The sequence below is a fragment of the Pempheris klunzingeri genome, chromosome 18, assembly GCF_042242105.1.
Source record: "Pempheris klunzingeri isolate RE-2024b chromosome 18, fPemKlu1.hap1, whole genome shotgun sequence".
NCBI lineage: Eukaryota > Metazoa > Chordata > Actinopteri > Acropomatiformes > Pempheridae > Pempheris > Pempheris klunzingeri.
Window position 1 is genome coordinate 7140225 of NC_092029.1, and position 22035 is coordinate 7162259.

The following is a 22035-nucleotide window of genomic DNA, read 5'->3' on the forward strand; positions in this document are numbered from 1 at the left end:
TTGTTTATTTGACCCTGCACGAGCTCAAAACTACGTCATCACAACACACGTGACCCCACCAGGAGTCAAAGAGGGACATCATGGTGAGCTCGGACTGACTGTAGCGGCCAGAAAACACCTTTATGAGTGAATTACACGTTCAGTGCTGTTGGATTTTTATTGTTTTCGGCTTGTTTTCAGACTTTTGCCTCCACTTGTAGCTTCAGGGACCCGCTGTGACCCGCGGCAGATGGCTAACCAGCTAACTAGCTTAGCTTAGCTAGCTAACCTTACTGTAGTTGACTGGAAACAGTGTGACTGAGGAGTCAAACTACTGTGAATACGCTTTGAATTGAATTGCATCGACACCACTGAAAGTTAATACTCGCTATCCTTCAAACAAAGCTGGTTTAATTAATTTAATTATCTAGAACACACTGTAATAACCTTGAGGACTGGAGTTTGTCTTGTAGAAATGCTGCAGTGCTGTGGGTAGTTAACACTAAACTGATAACAGTGTTTCTATCTACTGAACTCACTCAGCCAGAGCACAGTGGACGATAAAACTTCCTGTTCACTGACGCCCCGTTAGTTCAAATTCATCACTGACTGTGAATTATTAACTTTATGGACGCTGTAGGTTTTTATGCAAACATTTTGTGGACCATTTTTATCAATGCTGCAGTATCTGCAGTCCACTTATTATATCCGCTGTCAAGGGATGCAGCCCTAATAGGATCCAGCATCAAAGCATCTTAAACCACCCCAAAGCACTAATATGGTGATCCAAAAGCACAACAAATGTAGACAACTTTATACAACTATAGAAAAACACAGCTGCCTGAAACTAATAACTAACTTCCAGTGCTAATCTTTTATAGGATCTTGTAGACTCCAGGAGTTTTTTGTTTCCAGTATAAATTCCAAATAGTTAATATTGTTTGTATGGTTTGATAAACAGTGATGCTTTACCAGGCAGCTGTGAGAACATTATTTAAAATGAAGGACTAGTTCTGCAGTACGACTCTGAGAATGCAGAGCCTCAGTTACATGTGTTTTGTCAGCAGTGGGAATTGAGCTATTTAAGAAAATAATAAAAAAAAATAAAGTTATAAAAACTAAACAGGATTATAAGGTGCTTTGAGTGAATCATGTAAAGTTTTCTTTGTTCTCAGAGTCTGCCATACTTTCTTCTTTTGCTCTGCTTCAGAGCAAACAGTCCACTCTGGAGCCACAGATTTATTTTACATTGATACAAGTCACCTCAGATGTCAGTAAAACAAAGCAACTACTGCCAGACTTTTGAATACCTGTTTTTGAGGAAGACGGTCATGACAAGTTCACAAGTTCTCTGAATCACCCAACACATTTGCCAGTGTCTTACACACAACTGGTTCTGTAAATTTATGTAGGCTGGTGCATTTGAATTTTTAACTTCAAAGAGGATAGAGGATAGCTTCAAATGAGCAAGGCCACAAGTGAAAATGAGCTTCATTTAAAATTCACACAGAGGAGCATGCACCCTCTGCAGTAGGCAAATAAAAACCTTGAGGAATTCTAGCAATAACTCTTTTTTTCATAGATGGCACTTAGCTTATGAAACATTTCAGTGATGAATAAAGGGACACAGCAAGGCAGGCCAGTCAGACAGTAGTTAGACAGTCCTCTAACTGTAAAGGAATGCTTTACATGCATTAGACAGTAGTGCAGTTTAAATGACCGAAATATAAAACTTAAGTTGGAACTCGTAGGCGGTAAAATTAAAAATGTCCTTGGTCCCTTAGTTTTCTTTGTAAACAGGATGAGAGTGTCTCATCTGGGGCTTCCCACAGTGCAGTGCCTGACTGAGGCTTTTAAGACATAATTCCTCACATTAGATATCTGAGTTATGTGGAGAGGTGCTGAGACATGCCTGAGTTGCTGTTTATTGATCATCAAGATCAAAGGATTGATGTCCACCAATTTAAGCCCAACATGATGAAATTGCGATGTTTTCTAAAGTGTCTACAAAGCGACTCAGCAGGTGGAGAGGTTGATTTGGGGTTTACGTGTGTGGTTGGTTAGAAAGTCTGACGGGGAGTGGTCAAATACCCTGCTGTGAATAACTATCCCTTGGTACTCTTCTGTTGTCATGCAGTGATTTAACACCTCTCCATACCAGTCAACAGTAGTTTGAGTAGTTCAAAACAACTTGATAGAATAATAGTGTTACTGTGCTGTTGTTTTTTGCTGTTTCTCCAGAGTGAAGATGAAGCTCACCGTGCCACTTGTACTCCTGGTCCTGCTCGCTGTCGCAGGGCTGAGCCGAACACAGGTCAAGACCTCTCTTCTGGATTTGACCAACGGCGTCGGGAGCATCCTTCCTGCTCTCAGCCAACCAGCAAACCACAGCCGCATCTTTTATGCGGTGATGTTTGACGCAGGGAGCACGGGGACGCGAATTCATGTCTACACCTTCATCCAGAGTGACTCAGGTAAATCACTCCAGGTTAATCTGACCTGCTTCCACCTGTTTTTTTAGTCATGTCATGATATAAACATCTAGGGTTAGAGGCAGGTCCAATCATGTGTGTATTTACTGCATTAATGGTGTCATGTAATGTATTTACATGGCCTGTGAAATACTTAAAAAGATTATTTGATTTACAAACAGCAGAGTAACGGTCTCTATTCCTTTCTCAGTTCTGCAAACCTGTCTGCACTTCAGGGGGCATAGGTTATACTTGACTTCATTAACTATTTAAGTAGGACATATTTTTGTCAGATTTGAGCCGACATGCCTCATCTCGAATAAGGGGATATATTCTACACATGTATGCTAAGCAGATTTAGGCCTCTTAATGCTTTAATAGCTGTTTCATATTTGATGTGGGTGGATGTTGTATCTTTTAGCGGAGCTGCCTGTTTTGGACAATGAGATGTTCCATTCCATAAAGCCTGGTTTGTCAGCATATGCTGACTCCCCTGAAATGGTGAGTTCATTGTCAAAGCTAATCAATCATATTGAGCCCAAAGGAAAAGGTCGGCTGGCTCTGCATTGTATTCAGAAACACTGCCAATAACCTCCCTCTGTGGGGAATCGCATTGCTAATGAAAGTAGGAGGTGAGAGAAGCAAAATGACAAACAAGTGAATTTTTAAGCAGCCTGATATGTGACACTTGAAGTGTTTTCTCGACTTTAGCCAGTCACCCTGTTGTTAAAAGACAGCTGAACAGCTGAATGGTTACACTACATGCTACATGGCTATATGGTCGAAACCGTCGCTTGTTCGATTCCAGCCGACAACTTTGTAAACCCCCTCTGCCCAATTGCCAGCCGGCTTCTCACTGTCGCTATGTAATGAAGATAAGAAATAATCTAATTCAGAGCAGTGCTGTTCTGTAGTGAGCACTGTCTCCCTTTTTAAAGGCTGGACACACAGTGAGGATGTTGCTGAAGGTGGCTAAGAAGACTGTGCCCCGTCTGGAGTGGAAGAGGACCCCAGTGGTCCTCAGAGCCACAGCCGGACTTCGGCTGCTGGCTGCAGAGAAAGCCCAGGCTCTTCTGGACCAGGTAAAGGAGTGCAGCGGCACTGAGGCTGTTAGGCAGAGTGCACGGGAGTTGTTAAACGCTACACTGTTTGACACTTTCAAAGGAAAGTGCAACCTCTTATCCAGACAGCAAAGAGAAGAACATTTTCAGTGCTGTGGCAGGTGGTACAGAGACAAGAGGAAGAGTATTGTTATCGCAGTGGTGTGAGCTTAGTGTGGACGGGTCTTGTGTAGGGGATAAGATAGTAATGGATGGCCCTGGGGCACCTTGGAAGATAAGTGATACTTTATTAATCCCCCTGAGGGAATTAATTAATCCCTTCAAACAGAGGGCACCTCTGGATGAGCTACCATTACAGTAGATAATATTAAGGCCGTTTCTCTGCTGCTTTCCTCGGCTCCCTCTTGCTTTCTTTCTCCCTTTCTCTCTCTCCCTTTATTATGCCTTCCCTCGCTTTCCTCTTCTCCCCCCACAGGTTCAACATGTGTTTGATGAATCTCCTTTTTTGGTCCCAGACAACGGCGTCAGCATTATGAACGGCACAAATGAAGGTAGCGTCCGCCCTGCCTTCTGCCCTGACAAGTAACACGTTCGTCTGTTACCACAGCCACTCATGTTCCTCCTGCAGTACTTTGTAGGTGGCATCAATGATCCGTTTGCCCTACTTTTAGCGTGCTGTGCAATTTCCTTAAGGAACCTTTGTTTACTGCAGACATTTAACTAAAGTTCAGAATATTATTGCCATCTCTTTATGATGACAGTTAAGAAAATGAAATAGCTCATCACCACAAAGTAGTTGTGACATTAAAAGTCTGTAATTATGTGGTGAAAATCTGTTGTCTGTCATGCCACTGAAATTGATTTGTCAGCATTACAGCCTTGTTTTTTGAATTATAGCTCTTACTCACATGTTTGCACGTGTTTGTATATGCTGTAAGCATTGTAATTTCTGTGAAAATTTGCCGTCAGCTTTTCTAAAATGAACTTGTGCGTTCCACCTGAAATTATTGTTTTCTGTTTCTTTGTTTGCCTGTTCGCTAATCTCTTTAACATAGGAATCCTGGCTTGGATATCTTTGAACTTTCTGACAGGTGAGTGCTGTAAACTCACGTCTTTGTGGTCTGCAACATAACGCCACAAATGTTTTTCCTGATTATATTATATTCTTTGAGCTCAGCTACTGTATACTCAAATTTAACTTAGTGTCTGACATTGTCATAGTGTCTTATAATAGACCCTGGTACACAAATACAGGCTGAATGCACACAGCCATGATTTTGTTGCCTAGAGGGGTTACCTCTGATCTTTATCAGGCTCAGCTTTGGGATTTCATACTTTTGCGTTGCATGTTCTGCGCCAAGTGGGCCTTTTGAAGATAGCATCAAAGGTACAGCTGATTTGCTCTTCTTTGTCGTGGCTGCCAGATTTAAGTGGGAAATATTCGCAGGTCACCTGAATGCACAAACCAAGAATACAGTAGGAATCTTGGATCTGGGAGGAGGATCCACGCAGATCACCTTCCTGCCTAAGCTGAGGGTCAGTTGTCTGTTGGCATGTTTAGAGATTTGTGAAAACGTATATTTTGTGAACTCTTAAGTGGTTAATAGCCCATTCTGTCCTGCATGTTCCGCTGTAGAAAACCATTGAAAGTGTCCCTGCGGCTGATTACGTTGCCAGATTTGTCATCTTCAACTCAACATTTGAATTGTACACCCACAGGTAAAAGATTCAATAATTACTGCATGTTTCATAAAACACAGTGAATTATTCATGATAGCATCAAATGAATCCTGATTTAATCGCTGTTCTGTTCTTAACTGGCCTCCAGCATCGACCAGTTAAAAATGCAACTTTCCAACTTTATTTGGATGTTTTTTATTAGGAAAACTTCTGTAATCTGTTTAGTCATCGGGATGTGAATAATAGGCAGACCATTTGTTTGGCTTATTTTCTCAACGACTGACTTGTTACATACGCAGTCTGTTCCCGACTGGTTTTCTGACTGTGTAATTATCCTTCGACTTCCGCCAGTTACCTTGGAAATGGACTGATGGCAGCGCGACTGGCCACACTGGGCGCTTTGGGTGCAGAAGGTACTGTGCTGAAGAAAAGGCGGCCCACTGTAATTAGCTGTGGTTCAGTGTTGTTCATTGTGAGCGTGTCTCTAAAGTACGCTGAGACACAACAGTGAGTCAGTTCTCCATGTTGTTCTCTCGGGTGTTTTTTTTTTCCCTTTCTGGCTTGTTCTCCAAATACTGAGTAAAGGAGGCAACGTAAGAAAGGTGTTTCTGATGGATGTACTTCTGGTCTTTCATTCTAATAAACAATTCAAGCGAGACCCTGAGATGAATCACCGCAGGGCTTCAGAAGAGATTGTGTTAGTGAATTCTTGAGTCAGTCTGACCAAGTGTGCAGCCTTTGAGCCAGTTAAAAGATTAAACGAGTCATGTCTTCTCTCAAAGGGTTGGAGTGGCGGGTTTTTAGAAGTTCATGCCTGCCAAAGAAGTTCAGGGATGAATGGAGCTTTGGAGGGCTGACATATCAAGTGAGCGGGGACCCTGATGGTAAGATTCTGTTTATTTAAAGTACAATCAATCTGCTGAGTCAAGTAAACCCAAAGCTAATGAATGGGGGAACTGAATGCTTTTTAAACATCCCTCTGAATTTTATTGTGATGGGGCTAAACTCAGGATTTCTGCAGACTACCAATATCCAGATTAAATCAAGATAAGTGACAGATTTGAGCAAAAAACAAAACAGAAATCCTTGTACTTGCAACCAAACATCTGCAGCAATGTCTCCAAAGCCCATTAAAATGGACTTAGTAGAATTACACATCATTTCATATTGTCGTTCCAACATAAGATGCATAATTCACACCACTGTCTCCGTTTCTTCTCCAGGTTATGCAGGATACAAGCTTTGTTATCAAGAAGTGCTTTCAGTGGTGAAGGGGATTATTCATCAGCCGTATGAGCTTGAAGACAGCAATGTTTTCTATGCATTCTCCTATTACTTTGACAGAGCGGTGGATGCAGGCCTTATCGGTTAGCACACACTCACACACACCTTACATAATTATACAGACCCAGCAGGGTGTTATTACCCATTCCAATGTGAGACAGAGGCAGAACACTCAGTGTCTGCACGTCTGTGGATTTGACGAGCCATAGGTGTGTAGTTATTAAAGAAATTGCTATCCTCTGCTAGTCCAAGCTGAAAGGGCGCAAGCTCTGTTATTAGTATTATGGAAATGTGCATGTAGATCAGCTCTCGTAATGAATGGTATAGCATTTTATATGTGAAGGAAATGACCCGTATCACCCCTTTTCAGATGGGGTTCAAGGAGGAATGCTGGAGGTCAGAGACTTCAAGAAAAGAGCTAAAGAGGGTGAGATGGGTAGAGCAATGCATCGTTACTATGACACATCTGCAGCTCCCTGTACTTGAGACGCAGGGTGCATCTCAATAGTCTGAACTTGCATCCTCGCTGCTATCTGAAATCCTGCCCTCATCCTTTCTGCAGAATACAGATGACTGATTATCCAAGCTAACAGACTCTCTCCTTTGTCTGCTCAGTGTGCAATAAGATGACCAAGTACCCTCCCATCAGTCCTTTCCTGTGTATGGACATGACCTACATCACTTGTCTGCTCAAAGATGGGTTCGGCTTTAAGGAGCGCACCGTGCTACAGGTAAGGCAGTGTGATACATGCCTTTCTTATAAGGACGCAACAGAAAGAAAAGACAGGAAGGAACATTGATCAAAAGGTACAAGGCATTAGAAAATCAAATACTCGTGTTTGAACCTCTAAAGCTCAGATATAAATATATAAATCACAAGCTTCACTAGAACACAGGCTAAGTTTAGCCTCCATTTAGCATTCATACGATTTAAAATAACTATGTCTAACCCTTTTCTATTACATTTGAAATTGTAATGAATTGATGTCATCTGAAAGAAGTGATGCTCCAAACCTCAACAGCACAATTCATGCTCTCTGACATAAAAAGCGACTGAAAAAAGGGAAATTCTTCACAACACTTCTGTTACTTTTTTATTTCAATAAATAAAAAAGGCATTTGAGTGATTTTGGTGGTTTTTTTTCCCTCCTAGTTGACCAAGAAAGTGAACAACGTGGAGGCAAGCTGGGCTTTGGGCGCCACGTTGGACCACTTCCACAACCTGAAGATCCACTGAGGAGAAGGGAGGAGCAAACACTGCCGATTTAGACGGTGCTCAATAACAAAGACGAGTAATGCTGCACTACCTTATCTGACAGCTCCAGACATCTGCTGTTTGTTTCTTAGGAGCAGAACTAACCTCAGAAGTCATTCTTGATTTATTTATTTTTTACAAGCAATTATTCTCAAGTGTTAATTTACTGAGCTGTAAATGAGCAATGTGTGCCTCACTCAGAGAACAAGTGCAGCACTGGAGGTTGACATTTGAGTGAAAGATGTTACCAATAACACAGAGTTAATGCAGCTTTGGGCATTACTAGATACACAAGTTGACATGTTTGTGTGCTTTACTCAGGCTGGTGAACAGGGCGACCTGGCTTGTGAGGCTGGTTCAGCTGACCAGTGTTTACATGCAGAAATGTGACACTTTAGCAGTTTTTAATGTCAGATGTGTTGTTATTATTAATAAGGATGATGATTGTGGGGTTTACGCATGTGTGTCACATTTCAGTCGATCATGTCAACCACTGATAGTTTAAAGATAAGAGGGACTCATTATTCATTGGAGAATATCATCACTGCAGTTCAACCTCAGACTTCTGTTTACAATAATACACATAACGATGCATGGTCGTTATATTTTCATAAACTTTTAAACCCGTCTCAGTTTTTCTTTGGGAGAATTTTTTTTTAAAAACTTAAGGAAAAAAGATTGCTTATACAAACTTTGCCATTTCACGCTTGTCAAAATAAAACCATCATCAATTGCTAATTACAAATATCTACAGGGGTGAAGGTCAGAGATGAATCTATTTACAAATAGATGTCTGTAAGTCCACTGTGATGCTCCGTGCCGCTTAAACAGGCAGTGTGTGACATTTTTTCATGATGGCGATCTACAGCAGCGCCACCACGTCCTCTCCATATGCATGGCCCTCAGTTGTCATGGTCACCAATTCATGTGGCTGAGAGAGAACGACCACCGAGTCTGCAGAGCCTGGAGGGAGGGACACAAAGACGAGTTTAATGAGAAACCTGCTTAGATAAGCTCTGCTGAATAGTGAGACCCCCGTCAATCTGTCTGCACCTACAGAAAGGTCCAGCGACACTCAGGAGATGAAACACCTGTCAGGGCAAAAACTCCACTAACACATTTGTCCTGCAGTTTCTGCAAACTTTCATCTGGTTATGCCTTTGATTTTAATGCTAACAGACCAATTAGGGAGTTAGGGAGAACTGAAGGAGGTGCAAAGATGTGTCTGAGTCTATGAACTATATTCAAGAAATGTTAGCACAATATACTGTAGAAAACAGTACACTAATATTGAACAAGCACTTAGCTGTGGACAAAAGCTACTACAGTGGACAAAATGACAACACAGGAGTCAGTACTAGTTTCGTAAAGGAGGTGTGTACTAAACTTGTCAATTTTTGCAGTTTTGTTACTTAAATATTTATTCAAATGCTTTAGTGAATTTCAGTAAGTGGTAGTAAAAGTCTACTTAAGAACACCATTAAAGTTCGTTGTTTTGGTTCACTATGTTGGGTTTAGATTGCAGAAGATTTGGCCAAAAAATATGGGAATATCAGCAGGAAAAAACAAATTAAGAAAACATGTATCCAGTGTGTACCGGAGAAACAGCCCTTTTTCATTAGGTGATAACTACAGGATCGACGCTGCACAGGCAGATAAGTTTTACAGCCACACATTAACATACGTCAGCGTTTCCTGCATCAACATTTTTAAATATGACATACTGACAGCATGGGACCAATAACTGCACCATGTAACTTCAGCGCTCCAGTGGTAAAATATTATTTTAAGTTTATGAAATCATTGCTGGGTTGGACCTGACTGAGCGATTTTAGCAATGTATCCGAGATGAACAGCAGGACTATAGAAAGAAAGACACAAGGCGGGACAGATGGGGAGAGGTTTGCTGAGCAGACTGCTTACGGTGTAACACATAAACAGCGTCACAATAGCTAAACATACGCATATACACAAAAAGTTAGGGATATTCGACTTTCAGGTGAAATTTATGGAAAAAGTTAATGCGACAGTGATATTATATCATGAAAGTAGGGCATTTAAGTAGAAGCATGCAATGGTGATTTCTTCATTTTAAACAATTTATTGAAAGAAAAGCAAACAACAGTGGTGGGTATACCACAACAAAAGATTTTCAGTGTCTCAATAAATTGGGATGTGACCAAAGGACGTCCACTCCTCTCCTTTCTGTGACTCTTCCAGTCTCTGTATCACTGTTACAACCTCCTGATGACACTCTGTGACCCTCTAAGCTCAGTGAACACCTCCGTCTGAGGACTTCCTGTTTGAAGCCTCCAGTGTTGAGGTGCTGCTGATCAACTGTTAGGTGTCGTCTTGGTCTCGTGATGTCAGAATGTGAACAGCACGATGAGGAGGACTGTTTAAATACCAATTCTAACTGAAGCAGGAAATGTATTGGTGGATTCATGGATCAAACCTGTTGTGAATGTTGCTGTTAAGCTTCTTGTTAGAGAACAGCAACTTGTGCAAAAAGTACTGAAACACTGAACAGTTGGACATGTGCATTCAAAGGTTTAGAGAAGGTCACATTAAGTTCACCTGGAAAGGTGAGAATGCATTTTAGGTTCATCCTGAAATTTCACCCGAAAGCCGAATATCCCTAACTTTTTGTGAGTAGTGTATGTGCCCACGGCAGAAGAGCAGGTGCTACATTTATCAGATTCTCAAAGGCTGATCCTCAATCTAGCAGCGGGCCTCAGGTGTCCTCTGTAAGAATGTGTAATTTATAAGCGGGATGGTGAGGTTTTTAGAGGGGATGAAACTGCAGCTAAACAAAGTTAACACTGTAAACACAAAGTTATGTAATGTGTGAGGAAGAAAAAGTCACAAAAATCTTCTACATCATTACAAAAGCAATGTCACATCTGAGTCACACTCAGTAGAGCGAGCTACCAACTGGCTGTTTTTCTATTTTGACAATCAACATGTTAGTGTAATGCGAGTGTTCAAGGCAGCATAAGCAAACTAAACAGAGAGGCCTGAAAACCTGCTGCCTGTTCGGTTGTTGCTCTAAAAATCTGAAAGAAAACCTCTTCAAGTCTTGACAGCTTTGGGAAACACCATAAACCTGGACTGTCAAACAGTGGCTACCAAAAGTCTCAAGCAAGGACTGAAAAACACTAACAGGACATTTGCAGCACCACAGGTCGACTCAGCGCTCCGGACGTTCACAGAGCTTCTCTAAACTTCTGTTGACAGCAGGGTTTATGTGCTGTGAGATGGTTTCCCCCCCCCCCACCACCACCACTGTGTTTTCCCTTCTATACGAACTGAAGTGCCTACCTGGTGATCTCAGCATGGCATGGTGAAGATTCATGGGCTCCACAGTCGTCGTCATGGCGACCATACCGTCTCCGTTTTCGCCGTCTGCCTCCAGCAGACTGCTTTGTGTCAGAGCCTCTCCTGTCGGCCGCAAAACAGACAAGAAACTTTTGGTTTCCCGCCCCTCAACAGGAAATTGACATGCGCTGTACTTAATCTGCCATTTTTACAGGACCTACAGCCACCCAACTGACTGCAAGTCTGAGAATGTTTGATGTTCAATACAAAAATCTCTTTTTGGGTTGTTTTTAGGACTGTAGGTATTCCAACACAGTCGATTTAATAATTCATCCTGTATAAATAACACAGAAACTGTCCCTGTGTTGTGAGGCTGCATCCTCCTGTGCTCTGCTTTTACAAAAGACCAGCCTCTTTGGGGAGGCTGACCCGAATAAATCTGCTGTTTATAATTAGAGCTTTGGCAGCGTTTCGTCTGTGGTGATTCAGCTGCGGTGCTTCCCACTTCTACACAAGTGTGACAAAGAGGCAAATGCACTGTCTGCTCTCATTGTTTCACGCAGAGAAAACCCTAATTTAAGCTGATTTTGTACAATTAGACCATATGTTGGAATGTAAAGAGCTCGTCGAGAGATGCCTTTAATCTGAGGAGGTCCTGAAACTGATACAAAGACTTGAGTGAACTACAGTCAATTTCCCACAGCTGCAGTGACGGAATCACTCAAGTATCCACTCATTTAAGTCAGTAAGAAGACATTTGAGAAAGGCAAGAGGAGCTTGAAGACACGAATTTGAGTTACTGAGCCATTTTAACGTAACATACTTTTCAGATGAATCTGACCCCATCACAAGACGCCTAACAGGCCTATTTCTGCGGTAGAGTTGTGCTGTCTCTGCTTTTCCGGAGATATGAAGCGGTCTAAAACAATTCAGCTACTGGCCCCGAAGAATAAAAAACTGAATGATAAATTTTTAAGTGCTAAAAGGCATTAATTATTCAAAAATGTTCCTAAATGTAACTTAAACCAACATCATCTCTATGCACATTTTAAAATATATGGGCTGCTTGCAGCTACATAATCCATGGATTAGCATAACCACCTACTGCAGCGTGCGTGTGTGTGTGAGTGTGTAAAAGATAACCTGTTTCTCTGCTTTCACTACCGAGCCCCTCCTCTCCGTGTCTCTTCCTCATGTGGACGTTTCTGCTGCCGGACTGAGAGAACGTTTTCCCACAGATCCCGCAGTGATGAGGCTTCTCACCTGGTAAACACAGACGCAAACGCAAACAGATGTACTCTCCTGTGATCCCTTCTGAACTGATGCAGGATGCATCTCGACAAGGCTCATGATGATGTACTATATCAGTAGCGTTGTAATTACAAAAAAAAATAAAAATAAGGTGCTCAGCTGTACAGCTGTAAACTCTGTCCCACTCACCAGAATGCACGAGCATGTGTTTTCGTAGACTGGAATACTCTGCAAAGGATCGCCCACAACCATCTGCTTCACACAGAAAAGGCTTCTCTCCTGGAAGCAGCCACCCACCGCGGGGGCACACACACACACACACACACACACACACACACACACACACACAGAACTCCATAATACAGAGACTACATGTAGTAAACTCATTACTGCAGAACTGTACTGAACTGTCAGATGAAAAAGTGTAGAATGCATCTTTTCTTGTTGTTTTCCTGTGGTGACAGCTGACCTATTTTGACGTACACAAACGTATCCAACTAAGAGGATATAGTAGCTCAGCTCTATAGTAGATATAATAGCTCATAGAAAGCTGTTCTTCCAGACATATGGGCAAAATATAAACACTGTACACAGTGTAGCTGGTCTGCTAACTGGTCCCAAGATAGAAGACGCAGCCTGTGGAACAGGCCATCAAAAATCTTAATGTCAACCTAAATAAAATATGACAGAGTGCTGTTACTCATTGCAGCAGTGAAATGGAGGCGCCAGTGCTGCTGACTCTTCAAATCTCCAGCCCTGACAGCACCAAGGAAGCATTAAATGAGCAGAGGCAAATGGCCTGAGTCAGTTATTGCTTCCAGCGTTACGTGGGTATCTCCTGCTCCCCACCTGTGTGTATGCGTCTGTGGTTCTTCAGGTTTCCGGCGGTGGTGAACTTCTTGCCACAGTTCTTCTCCTTGCAGATGAAGGGCTTCTCGCCGTTGTGAGTCCTCATGTGAACCTGCAGCCTCTGCAGCACGTAGAAGCTCTTCCCGCAGCCCTCCGCGGCGCACCTGAACATTCGGTCGTTCCTGGGTGCCGAGATAACCAAACAAGCAAGACTTGGCGTCTCCTGTGCACACGATTCATTTGAAGCAGCCCGCCACGAGGTCAGACAGGGCAGCCACAAATAGATTTCCTACACTGGTGTTAAGAAAGCTCCTGCAGCACAAGCACACACTTCTTTCTGAGTCTCAGCTGTGTTTCTCTGTCTGCCTCCATCACAAACAACCTGTGGAAAACATCATGTGATCACTCCTAAGCTGTAAAACATCTGTACAGCTCCAACACGTCCCTCCGACTTTGAGTCGGGTTAAAGTTGACAAGATGAACTATTTCATTAGTATTTACTCTATTTTCTGCAGCTTTATACACTAAATGTTTTTGTCAGTGATATTAAGAATTCTATTGTAGACATAGAGGTTTTAAAATCCGTGAAAATTACTCAAATGGTCTTTCTTTATTTTTAGATCTTCAATCTGGGGTATATACATTTGTTAAAAATGACTGGCCATAGTTGTTTGAATGAGATGCCTGCACAATTATCACAGAAGCGCTTTAGAAGGGATACCTTGTATTTTAGACTTCAAATATCTGTACTGTGTTTTGGTTTTATGTGTAATAATGTCTTGGAATTTCCTATTAACAAAATCTAATTTAATGAGATGGATGATTTAACAGCTACAGTGTGTGATTACTTGCATGAAAAGTTGGAAACTATATTAGCCTGCAAGCTTGCATAATCACTTTTCAATTTGGAAAATCCACATTAGCCACGATGTGCTCAGGGTTGAATATTGATGCTTTAGCAGGGGCGTGTTGTTGGGACTGATGCCTGGATCCATTATCTTGTGCCGCTGTGTGTGCGATGCGCTACCTGTGTGTTTTAAGGTGGTACTTGAGATGAGCCGGCCAGGTGAACGTCCTGCAGCAACCCTCAAACGAGCAGCGGAGGATCTGCTTGGCGAGGGGGCGGCTGGTCCGAGGCGGCAGCTCTCGCTTGTCCCCATCTGCTGTCAGACTGTGTGTGTGGTCACCTAGGCAACCACAGGAGGAGAGTGAGTGGGGCAGAAAACAATCCAGGAGTGCCAGGTGGCCGCCCTCTGGAGCCCGCCTGTATAAAAGCTAATCATCGGGTACTGACTGAGACCTGCTGAACAACTGCAGCCAAAAGAAAACAACCCAGAGCTGAATGCAATCACTCCCTTTTCACCTGCACAGATCTACCACTTTGAATGCCTTTAACACATCCAATTTGGCTTACAGCGTGCCAGCTGTAATGCACCTATAACTGCTACCCCGCTGCTGAAGGAAACTTGTCTAATCTAATGCATGATAGTGGGAGGGCAGCCATTACACTGGCTCAGATAGAGGGAGTTTTAGTCCCACACTGAAACCAGCTACAGTGTTTTTTGCAGACATTTTATTCAACAAGGTACAAAGTATTTCAAGCCCTTTGTCAAATGTCACACTGGCTCAGAACAAACCTTTATATTTTTCAGTGTGCTACCATGTGAAAAACACTTCATTTTGGTGTTGGGAGTTCACATAAAAAAGATGTACGAGGCTGGATCTGCATAGTCGAAAAAATGTTTTCTCCTTTCCTTTGCTAAACGTTATTACTTCAGATTAATTGGTAATGAAATGAGGTCAAGGATAGATGTGGACAAATCATAAGTAGGTAAAGAAAGAACACCATGAGGGTCCAACTGAAATTAAACTAGGTTACATGATCACCTGAGGTCAGCCAGAAACGCCCAGTTTTCAATTTAAGTAGAGAATTGTGTGCCAACTCTATATAGGCTATATATATATATATATATATTTAGCTTCAAGAGTTGAGGCACTGAAGCAAGTTTCCTGAGCATGTTGGGGATTAACCACCAAAATACAGCATATGTAAATTCTAAACCACTGACAGTAATGATAATGAAACAGCACATACAATGAAGGAGCATTCAAGTTAAAGATCATACACCATGAAAGTAAATTCAGGTCTGTAATGGGGGGGGGAAATAAACTAAGGGCAGGCAAAGATGGGAATAAACTTCAGTCTCATATCTCTTCTCCAACCGGGACCTCTGGCTGCAATTTGGCTCAGATGGAGTTCAAAGATCAGAGACGTAGCTGGGAGTCAAAGAGCCGTGAATGTCACGGGTAAAATCTCTATCCAACGGGCAGCCTGTGGAGGGAAGTTAAGATGGGTTGTGATGTAGTCCTGACTCCTGCTGTGGGTCAACAGCTGTCTGCAGCGCTGTGTGCTGCAGGAGAGGAAAGTCTGTCTGAGACCAGAGTGGAGAGCTTTACAGCAAGAAGACTGAGAAGAGATTAAGGCGTGGACAACCTTTAACTCATGATAAGCAACACATTCAAACATATTTTGACAAGTTTTGCTGGTTGATTTTGGTACTTTTAGAAAAAGCGTTGTTGTTTCTCCCATTTCAAGTGTTTATGTTGAGCTACGACTCCTGCTAGGTTTGGTTTAGGGCTCTCTCCCTCTCATAAGCCTGCATTCGCCATCGTACTAAACATTACATCATCACAGCACGAGCACTAAAGCATGATCAATGCTTCATAATGATGTGGCATTGACAAACTCTGCTGGATATTTGCAGTCAGACTTGTGAGTCCATGTAGAAAAAAGCTACAAATTAATTGTGATTGAGAGACTTACAATGAGAAGTGTTGAACACAGCTTCAGTCAGTGCTGATTACACTACATTTTCATCTCATCGCTGACCTCGTTTCTCCTCTTTCTGTCTTTGATGCCTGCCGTAAGTAGACCAGCGGATGTTATCTCCCCATGAAATGTGCTGCTTCCCGTACACAGGCTTACTTTCTTTTTTAGTTTCTTTGATTTTTTTTTTTCTTTTTCTAATTTAAGTCTTAAGCTGCGTTCACATGGATTCGGGCAGACAGTAGACAGCAAACCGGATATCATTTTAATGGATGAGAGCAGGACGGTAAAATTCAGCGAGACCGGTGGAGAGCACTAGCATCAGTAACAGTGGATGTCAATGTCATATTGAGTACAAATATTTTAACTTTTTACTGTCCTCCATGACAAAATGTACACCTGGATGTTGCATATCTCCCTCACACAAGGAGAAAACATGCAATATAGGATAATATACCATATATTGCTGTATTATATTTTGTTGAATACTTATTTCAGTTTATATATTCTATTTCTGTATAGCAGACCGTTGCTATGGAAACACTTCTGATAGCGAAAGCAAGAAAATCATTCTTCAATCAATAAACTTTTTTAAGTCAGTATTTTGTGTGAAATCGTTGATGTCTTCAGTACGAAGTCGTGTAATAAGCAGGATAATGTGTTGCATCACCATATTGTTTTGCAACAATGACCGGATCGCTGTGCATTATCCCTTTACATAATGCACTGTGTAATAATTCTACGTAATACATTTTAATCCATTTTTTGTAAGCTATATAACATCACCATAAAAATGTGTCATCATGTGTTTTCTTTTGTTTCTGTGTATTTTTCCTGTGGCGTCCAGAGCACGATGTCCATCTGTGATCTACAGTCTACCTCCTGCAGAAATGTTATTACATCACAGGTAGCTGGCTGTAATGCACATGTCTCTTATATTGCACTGCACATATGCTTATGTTAAAACACGTAACCTGACATTTGTCTGAGAGTACTGTTTTAACACACACACACACACACACACACACACACACACACACACACACACACACACACACACACACACACACACACACACACACACACACACACACACACACACACACACACACATACACATACACATACACATACACATACACACACACACACACACACACACACACAGACTCCTGAAGAGCCTGTTTGACTTTACTTTCCAGAGTAAAAGACCTCTAAAAGTGTTTCTGTTCGTGTTGATGAAACAAAGTGACTTTACCGTTACTGACACTTGGAGCTCTGGCGTCCTGACTGGCCTTGGCGTCTCTCGCAAGCTGTGCCCGTGTGGCGGCAATCAGGCTGTCGTGTGCAAGCTCCTGTACCCGCAGATACCAGGGAGCACTGCCATCTATCCCATAGTCCCCTGATGAGACCCCCTCATCATCATCCTCCCCGGCGCCATCTGCGGCGAATATCAGGGACTCTGAGGAGGCTGTGATGCCTGAGAGGGGAGAGGAGGATCACCGTGAAGCAAGAAATTCAAGGCAAATGCAATATTCAGCAAGATCATCAGTGGCCTGTGGCCCTCTAGGTCACATTTCTGAATTCATTATTGTCCTCTCATCACGCTAAGCAGTTTTAGGTTTATAGTTATGGCTTTATTCTGAAAGGCAGAGAGGATGCTGGCCTCATTGAAAAAGCACAAAAAAACATCCCTCTTTATTCAGGCTTTTAATCTAATGTAACAATATACAGACAGTGATTTTGTCTACTGAAAAATCTTTTCCCTCCTTCACACTGACTCACAGACAGAACCCTGCACACCGCACAAAAGGTGTATGTCAAGGGACCAAAATTAATTTTTTGGCTCTCCTGCCAAACGCTGATGAACCAGGAGAATGTGCCTGCCAAGGATCATTTCTTCTAGCCAAAATAATTCAGTTTCCTTCATGAAAATGTGTCACCTCATTTCTTTTTAGTGCCTGGCGAGACACAAAATCAGACTGAAGAGTTTTAATGTCAAACTACTTCCTCATCTTCTTGATGTTGGAAATCCATCAAGTGACTTATCATACAGGAATAGCGTTGAGTGTCTGTTAGGGCGGCAACTGACTATTGTTTTCATTATCGATTGATCTATTGATTTATTTTTTTTTATTAATTGATTAATTAATCAGCATAAATTTCTATTCTGCTGTGTAACAATTTAAAATGCACAGACTTTTAACTGGCACATGGTGGGTGTAAACTTTGGACTCTGGCTTATGCTTTACCTTTAGCAAGGTTCAGTAGGACGTAGGAAGTGCTGTCTGACTGCTGTAGGTCGTGGAGGATGGGTGGGGGGCTGGGTGAGGCCTGTGGGTGAGAGTGTGTCTGGACCACTAATGGGCTTCGGTCTGACACGCCTCCGAACTCTGACAGGGAAGGAGAACTTTCAGTCTCATGGCTCAGGCCTCCATCTGCGGAGAAAAACAGTGTTTGTTCATTTTAGTCCTGAATAAAACTTTGCAAACTGTTATCTGCAAGTGCATCCCACGAATAATCAACCTATGGGTTACACTGTTTGCCAGGTACGTGCACAGTGAAACAATGCAGGTTCAAAATACATATACATGTATAAATAACCTTTTCAGTCATGTAAAGAGCAAAGAAATTTATTCAAAGATAAGAATATAAACAAACCTAGAACAGTGGGACAAACAGATTCAGTTTCTAAACATTTCCTTAACATTGCATAAAAGGCATTTTTGCACATATTCACCCTTTAATCATGAAGGTCTTGAATTAAAAAAATGTATGTGCGCTCCATGACCGTCTGTCACTTGTGCATTTTGGTGCAGAGTTGGATCCAGATTTGAAAAAATCTCTTGATTGGGGAATCTTTCTGACAGTTGACTATTTTTCTTACAATAATGTATAATTTTGATCATTCTGTCAACTTGCAATAACTTGTTTTTTGGCAGGAGGCACAAACAAGCCGATCTATCATCACTGGCATGTCATCACCTTTTAAATCAATATGGTGAACCACTGTGAGCAAACAGCTGCTTGTTTACACATCCAGCAGTTACAAAGCAACATTATCATTCAGTTTGAGAGGTGTTTCTGACCATATGATGAATGCAAAGTCCACCTACTCCCGAGGGGAATATCTGTCTCTCTAGCTGCTACATGCTCCACGTTGTTCTCCAGCCTGCTGCTAACTTTCTGTGTCCATATTTGGTGCCGAGGACGTTGTGTTCAGTTGGATTTTCACAGCTTTTCACCAATAAAAACACTGCCTGTTGCTGCAGCAAAGGACACATATTTTCATCTTGTTGTTTGACACATGGGTATTGTGCAAATATCAATTATAGCTTCTTAAATATTTAGATATTTATTTATTGCAAATGTTTATTAAAAACATTTTATAGCGTTGTAAATAAAAATGCAACTGTTTCAGACATTTTTAAGAAATTATTATTTATAACATTAATATTATGTTTTCTTCTTTAATTCCACAGGTATGAGTGATAAAGCAGAAATGATTGTCTTAGACAACAAGATGCAAAATCATTTGTACTGGATACCTCTAACATGAACAACATAATCTGGGATACCCTGTAAATCTCATCTCTGTTTTGTTATGCAACATTTGTGGAATTATTCTTCTACTACAACAGTAAAACATGTGACAAAGTAGGAAGAGATAACAATGTAAAAACAACAACATTAAAAACAATCAGTTGAGGGACTGTGTGCTCCACAATAACACTGATGATCAGTAAGCTCTGCTACTGCTAATATTTTGGACAGGAGCGGTGAGCTGCTGCTGACCTGTGAGCTCCAGAGGGCCGCACAGTGAGCTCTCAGCTGGAGCCAGCAGAGGCAGACAGGAGTGTTTGGACTCCGAGTCCTCCAGACCCTGCACCAAGGGGATGGACGCGTTCTGCACAAACTGCACCAGCAGCTGAGAGGTGACAAAAGAGAGAAGAGTGAGACAGTCTGGATGTGAAGCTTCCGTCTTATGTAATGCATTGAAGCGTGAACATGAAGAGAAGATCACCTCTGGTTTGGAGTCAAGCTCATCAGAAAGCATGGGTCACCCTGTGTGGAGTCTGCAGAATGACAGGATGACACTGATGCATCAAACGCACCCGAAATTACTACGATTTTCTCAAGTTTAATCAAAGCAGCACTCACCTCAGCTTTGACCTACTGATTGTGATTCTCTGTCGGTCATACGCGCAGGCTGCAGATCATCTCTGAGTGAAAACCATCGCACAGTCTGCGGTCAGACATCAGGACAAAACGTCAAATTTATCAAGCCTCACTCTCGGCTAGTTGACAGCCAGCCGCTGCAAGTGTGACAATTAAAGAGCAAATAACTAATCGCTCATGTAATGTAGCTAAAAGACGACAGCACAGCGGCAGTCTAAACTGTGCAGGATAAAACAGACGGGTGACAGTCTGCGTTGCTAACTTAGCTAGCAGGGTTAGCAGTTACCAAACTAGCACTGGGGCTACCACCCTGATGTTAGCAGCCCGGTGTCAAACCAAGGTAGCTAATTATCCACCATTTAAATCTTTAGTAACATAAAACTACTCCGTTTACCTTGTAATAGTTGTATAATCGAGCTACAACCTAAGAGAAGCTAGATAAATATCCCACAACAGAGTAGCAGGTTTGTTCTACGGAATCTCTGATGGAACAATAATAGAGCACTTCCGCGTTTGCCACACAGTGAGCCTGTACCGTGGGCGCCACCCAGCGGTCAAAACTGTGAACTACACTATAAGGTCAAAATCCAGTGGGGAATCACAAAGATAGTGAGGCATTATTGCTTCTTGGTGAGTTAACAAATAGATAAATACCAAGCCCTTACTATTCCCTATCTTCTGACGTTTTGTCTTAATCTCTAATCTTGTTGTTGATTATTTAACAAGATCCATTAATCAATGCTTAATCGAGGCAGGCGATCTGGAGTTAATCCTCCATGCATGCACAAGAGACACGAAAACAAACACTGGGTCCACCAGAGGTGTTACCATTTGTAATAAAGGTCCAAGTCATTTTGAATACAATTAAGTCACGTGTATTTTATGATTTTGGGGTATTTACAACAAGTAGTTCTCACCAAAAACATAAAAACTTAGAGGGGCACCAGGACAGACAGGTCTCCAATTGTCTAGTCCTCCATTATATGAAAGTCTGCAAGCACAAACGCTGTTTGTTTTCACAAGTTTTCACATTACAGGGGATTTCCCTTGGTGCATAAACAAGAAAAAAAGTTCAACTATAGATATTTACGATGTAGAATCTAACAAATAAAATAAAAAATACAATAAACATATGTACACTATATCTGTTTTAAAGAATGAAAGAACTAGATAAGCAGCGTGTGTGTGTGTGTGTGTATGTGTATAATATGTCTGGATATATCTACATATAAGAATTTTGTCAAAAAATGTTTTGTTGTGTGTATAGTTGAACCACACCACTCACTTTGCTGTAGACGCCGATGTTACAATTTGATCAGTATCATTGCTTGTTCATGAGATGGATCTGGATCCTCTCCAAAATGTAATGTGCAGTGGAAATCCATTTCTGCCAATGTGAAGCAATAAAAAAAAGTTCTTGGAAGTCATTATAATGAGAAACTTTCTTGAGATAATGATGTAGTATCTCAAAATAATGAGAAACTTTTTCAAAATAAACACACCCAGTATCTCAAGTCATTATTTTGAGAAAGTTTCTCATTATAGGATATACAGGATCTTCACACTGGCGGAGGTACAGTGACATCCTTCCACCAAGTTTCATGAAAACTGAATAATAGAGGCCAGTGGTGTTTCTGTAATCCTGCTGACACAGAAAAACCATCAGCACCCTAAACACGACCTCTCTGGTGGAGATAATAAACTTTCAATAAGACTGCAGAGGCATAACAGACTTTATAGCTCCTGAAGTGTGATCTCATGTTTGCAAAATCCTCACATTGTTCACACTGTTTGTATCAAACACACATTTCTGTCTAATCACAGTCTTCCTCTCAGTGGGCTAGTGTGATGATAGAGGTGTATGAACAACTCCAAAAATAG

The 22035-nt window shown here is 41.7% G+C and overlaps 2 protein-coding genes across 3 annotated transcripts; one reads left to right on the plus strand and one right to left on the minus strand.

The window, feature by feature from the left end:
* The first annotated feature begins 26 nt into the window (after positions 1-26).
* LOC139217581 (ectonucleoside triphosphate diphosphohydrolase 5-like) lies at positions 27-7768 on the plus strand. Its single transcript, XM_070848931.1, has 14 exons — positions 27-83; positions 2221-2453; positions 2872-2951; positions 3389-3532; positions 3987-4062; positions 4567-4602; positions 4959-5047; positions 5148-5230; positions 5543-5604; positions 5974-6075; positions 6415-6558; positions 6846-6902; positions 7091-7206; positions 7629-7768. Exons 2-14 carry the CDS (start codon positions 2228-2230, stop codon positions 7710-7712), a joined length of 1299 nt encoding a protein of 432 aa, XP_070705032.1. The 5' UTR covers positions 27-83; positions 2221-2227; the 3' UTR covers positions 7713-7768.
* Positions 7557-20630, minus strand: znf410 (zinc finger protein 410). Of its 2 annotated transcripts, none has more exons than XM_070848930.1 (12): positions 20549-20630; positions 20137-20198; positions 20000-20051; positions 19771-19903; positions 18228-18413; positions 17234-17455; positions 14176-14335; positions 13149-13330; positions 12489-12578; positions 12192-12311; positions 11052-11171; positions 7557-8693 (listed from the first exon to the last, which is right to left on the minus strand). In XM_070848930.1, exons 3-12 carry the CDS (start codon positions 20030-20032, stop codon positions 8593-8595), a joined length of 1347 nt encoding a protein of 448 aa, XP_070705031.1. In that variant the 5' UTR covers positions 20033-20051; positions 20137-20198; positions 20549-20630; the 3' UTR covers positions 7557-8592. The 2 variants fall into 2 exon arrangements, with proteins under 2 accessions (XP_070705031.1, XP_070705030.1); XM_070848929.1 differs by having other exon boundaries at positions 20137-20221.
* Positions 20631-22035: the final 1405 nt, after the last annotated feature.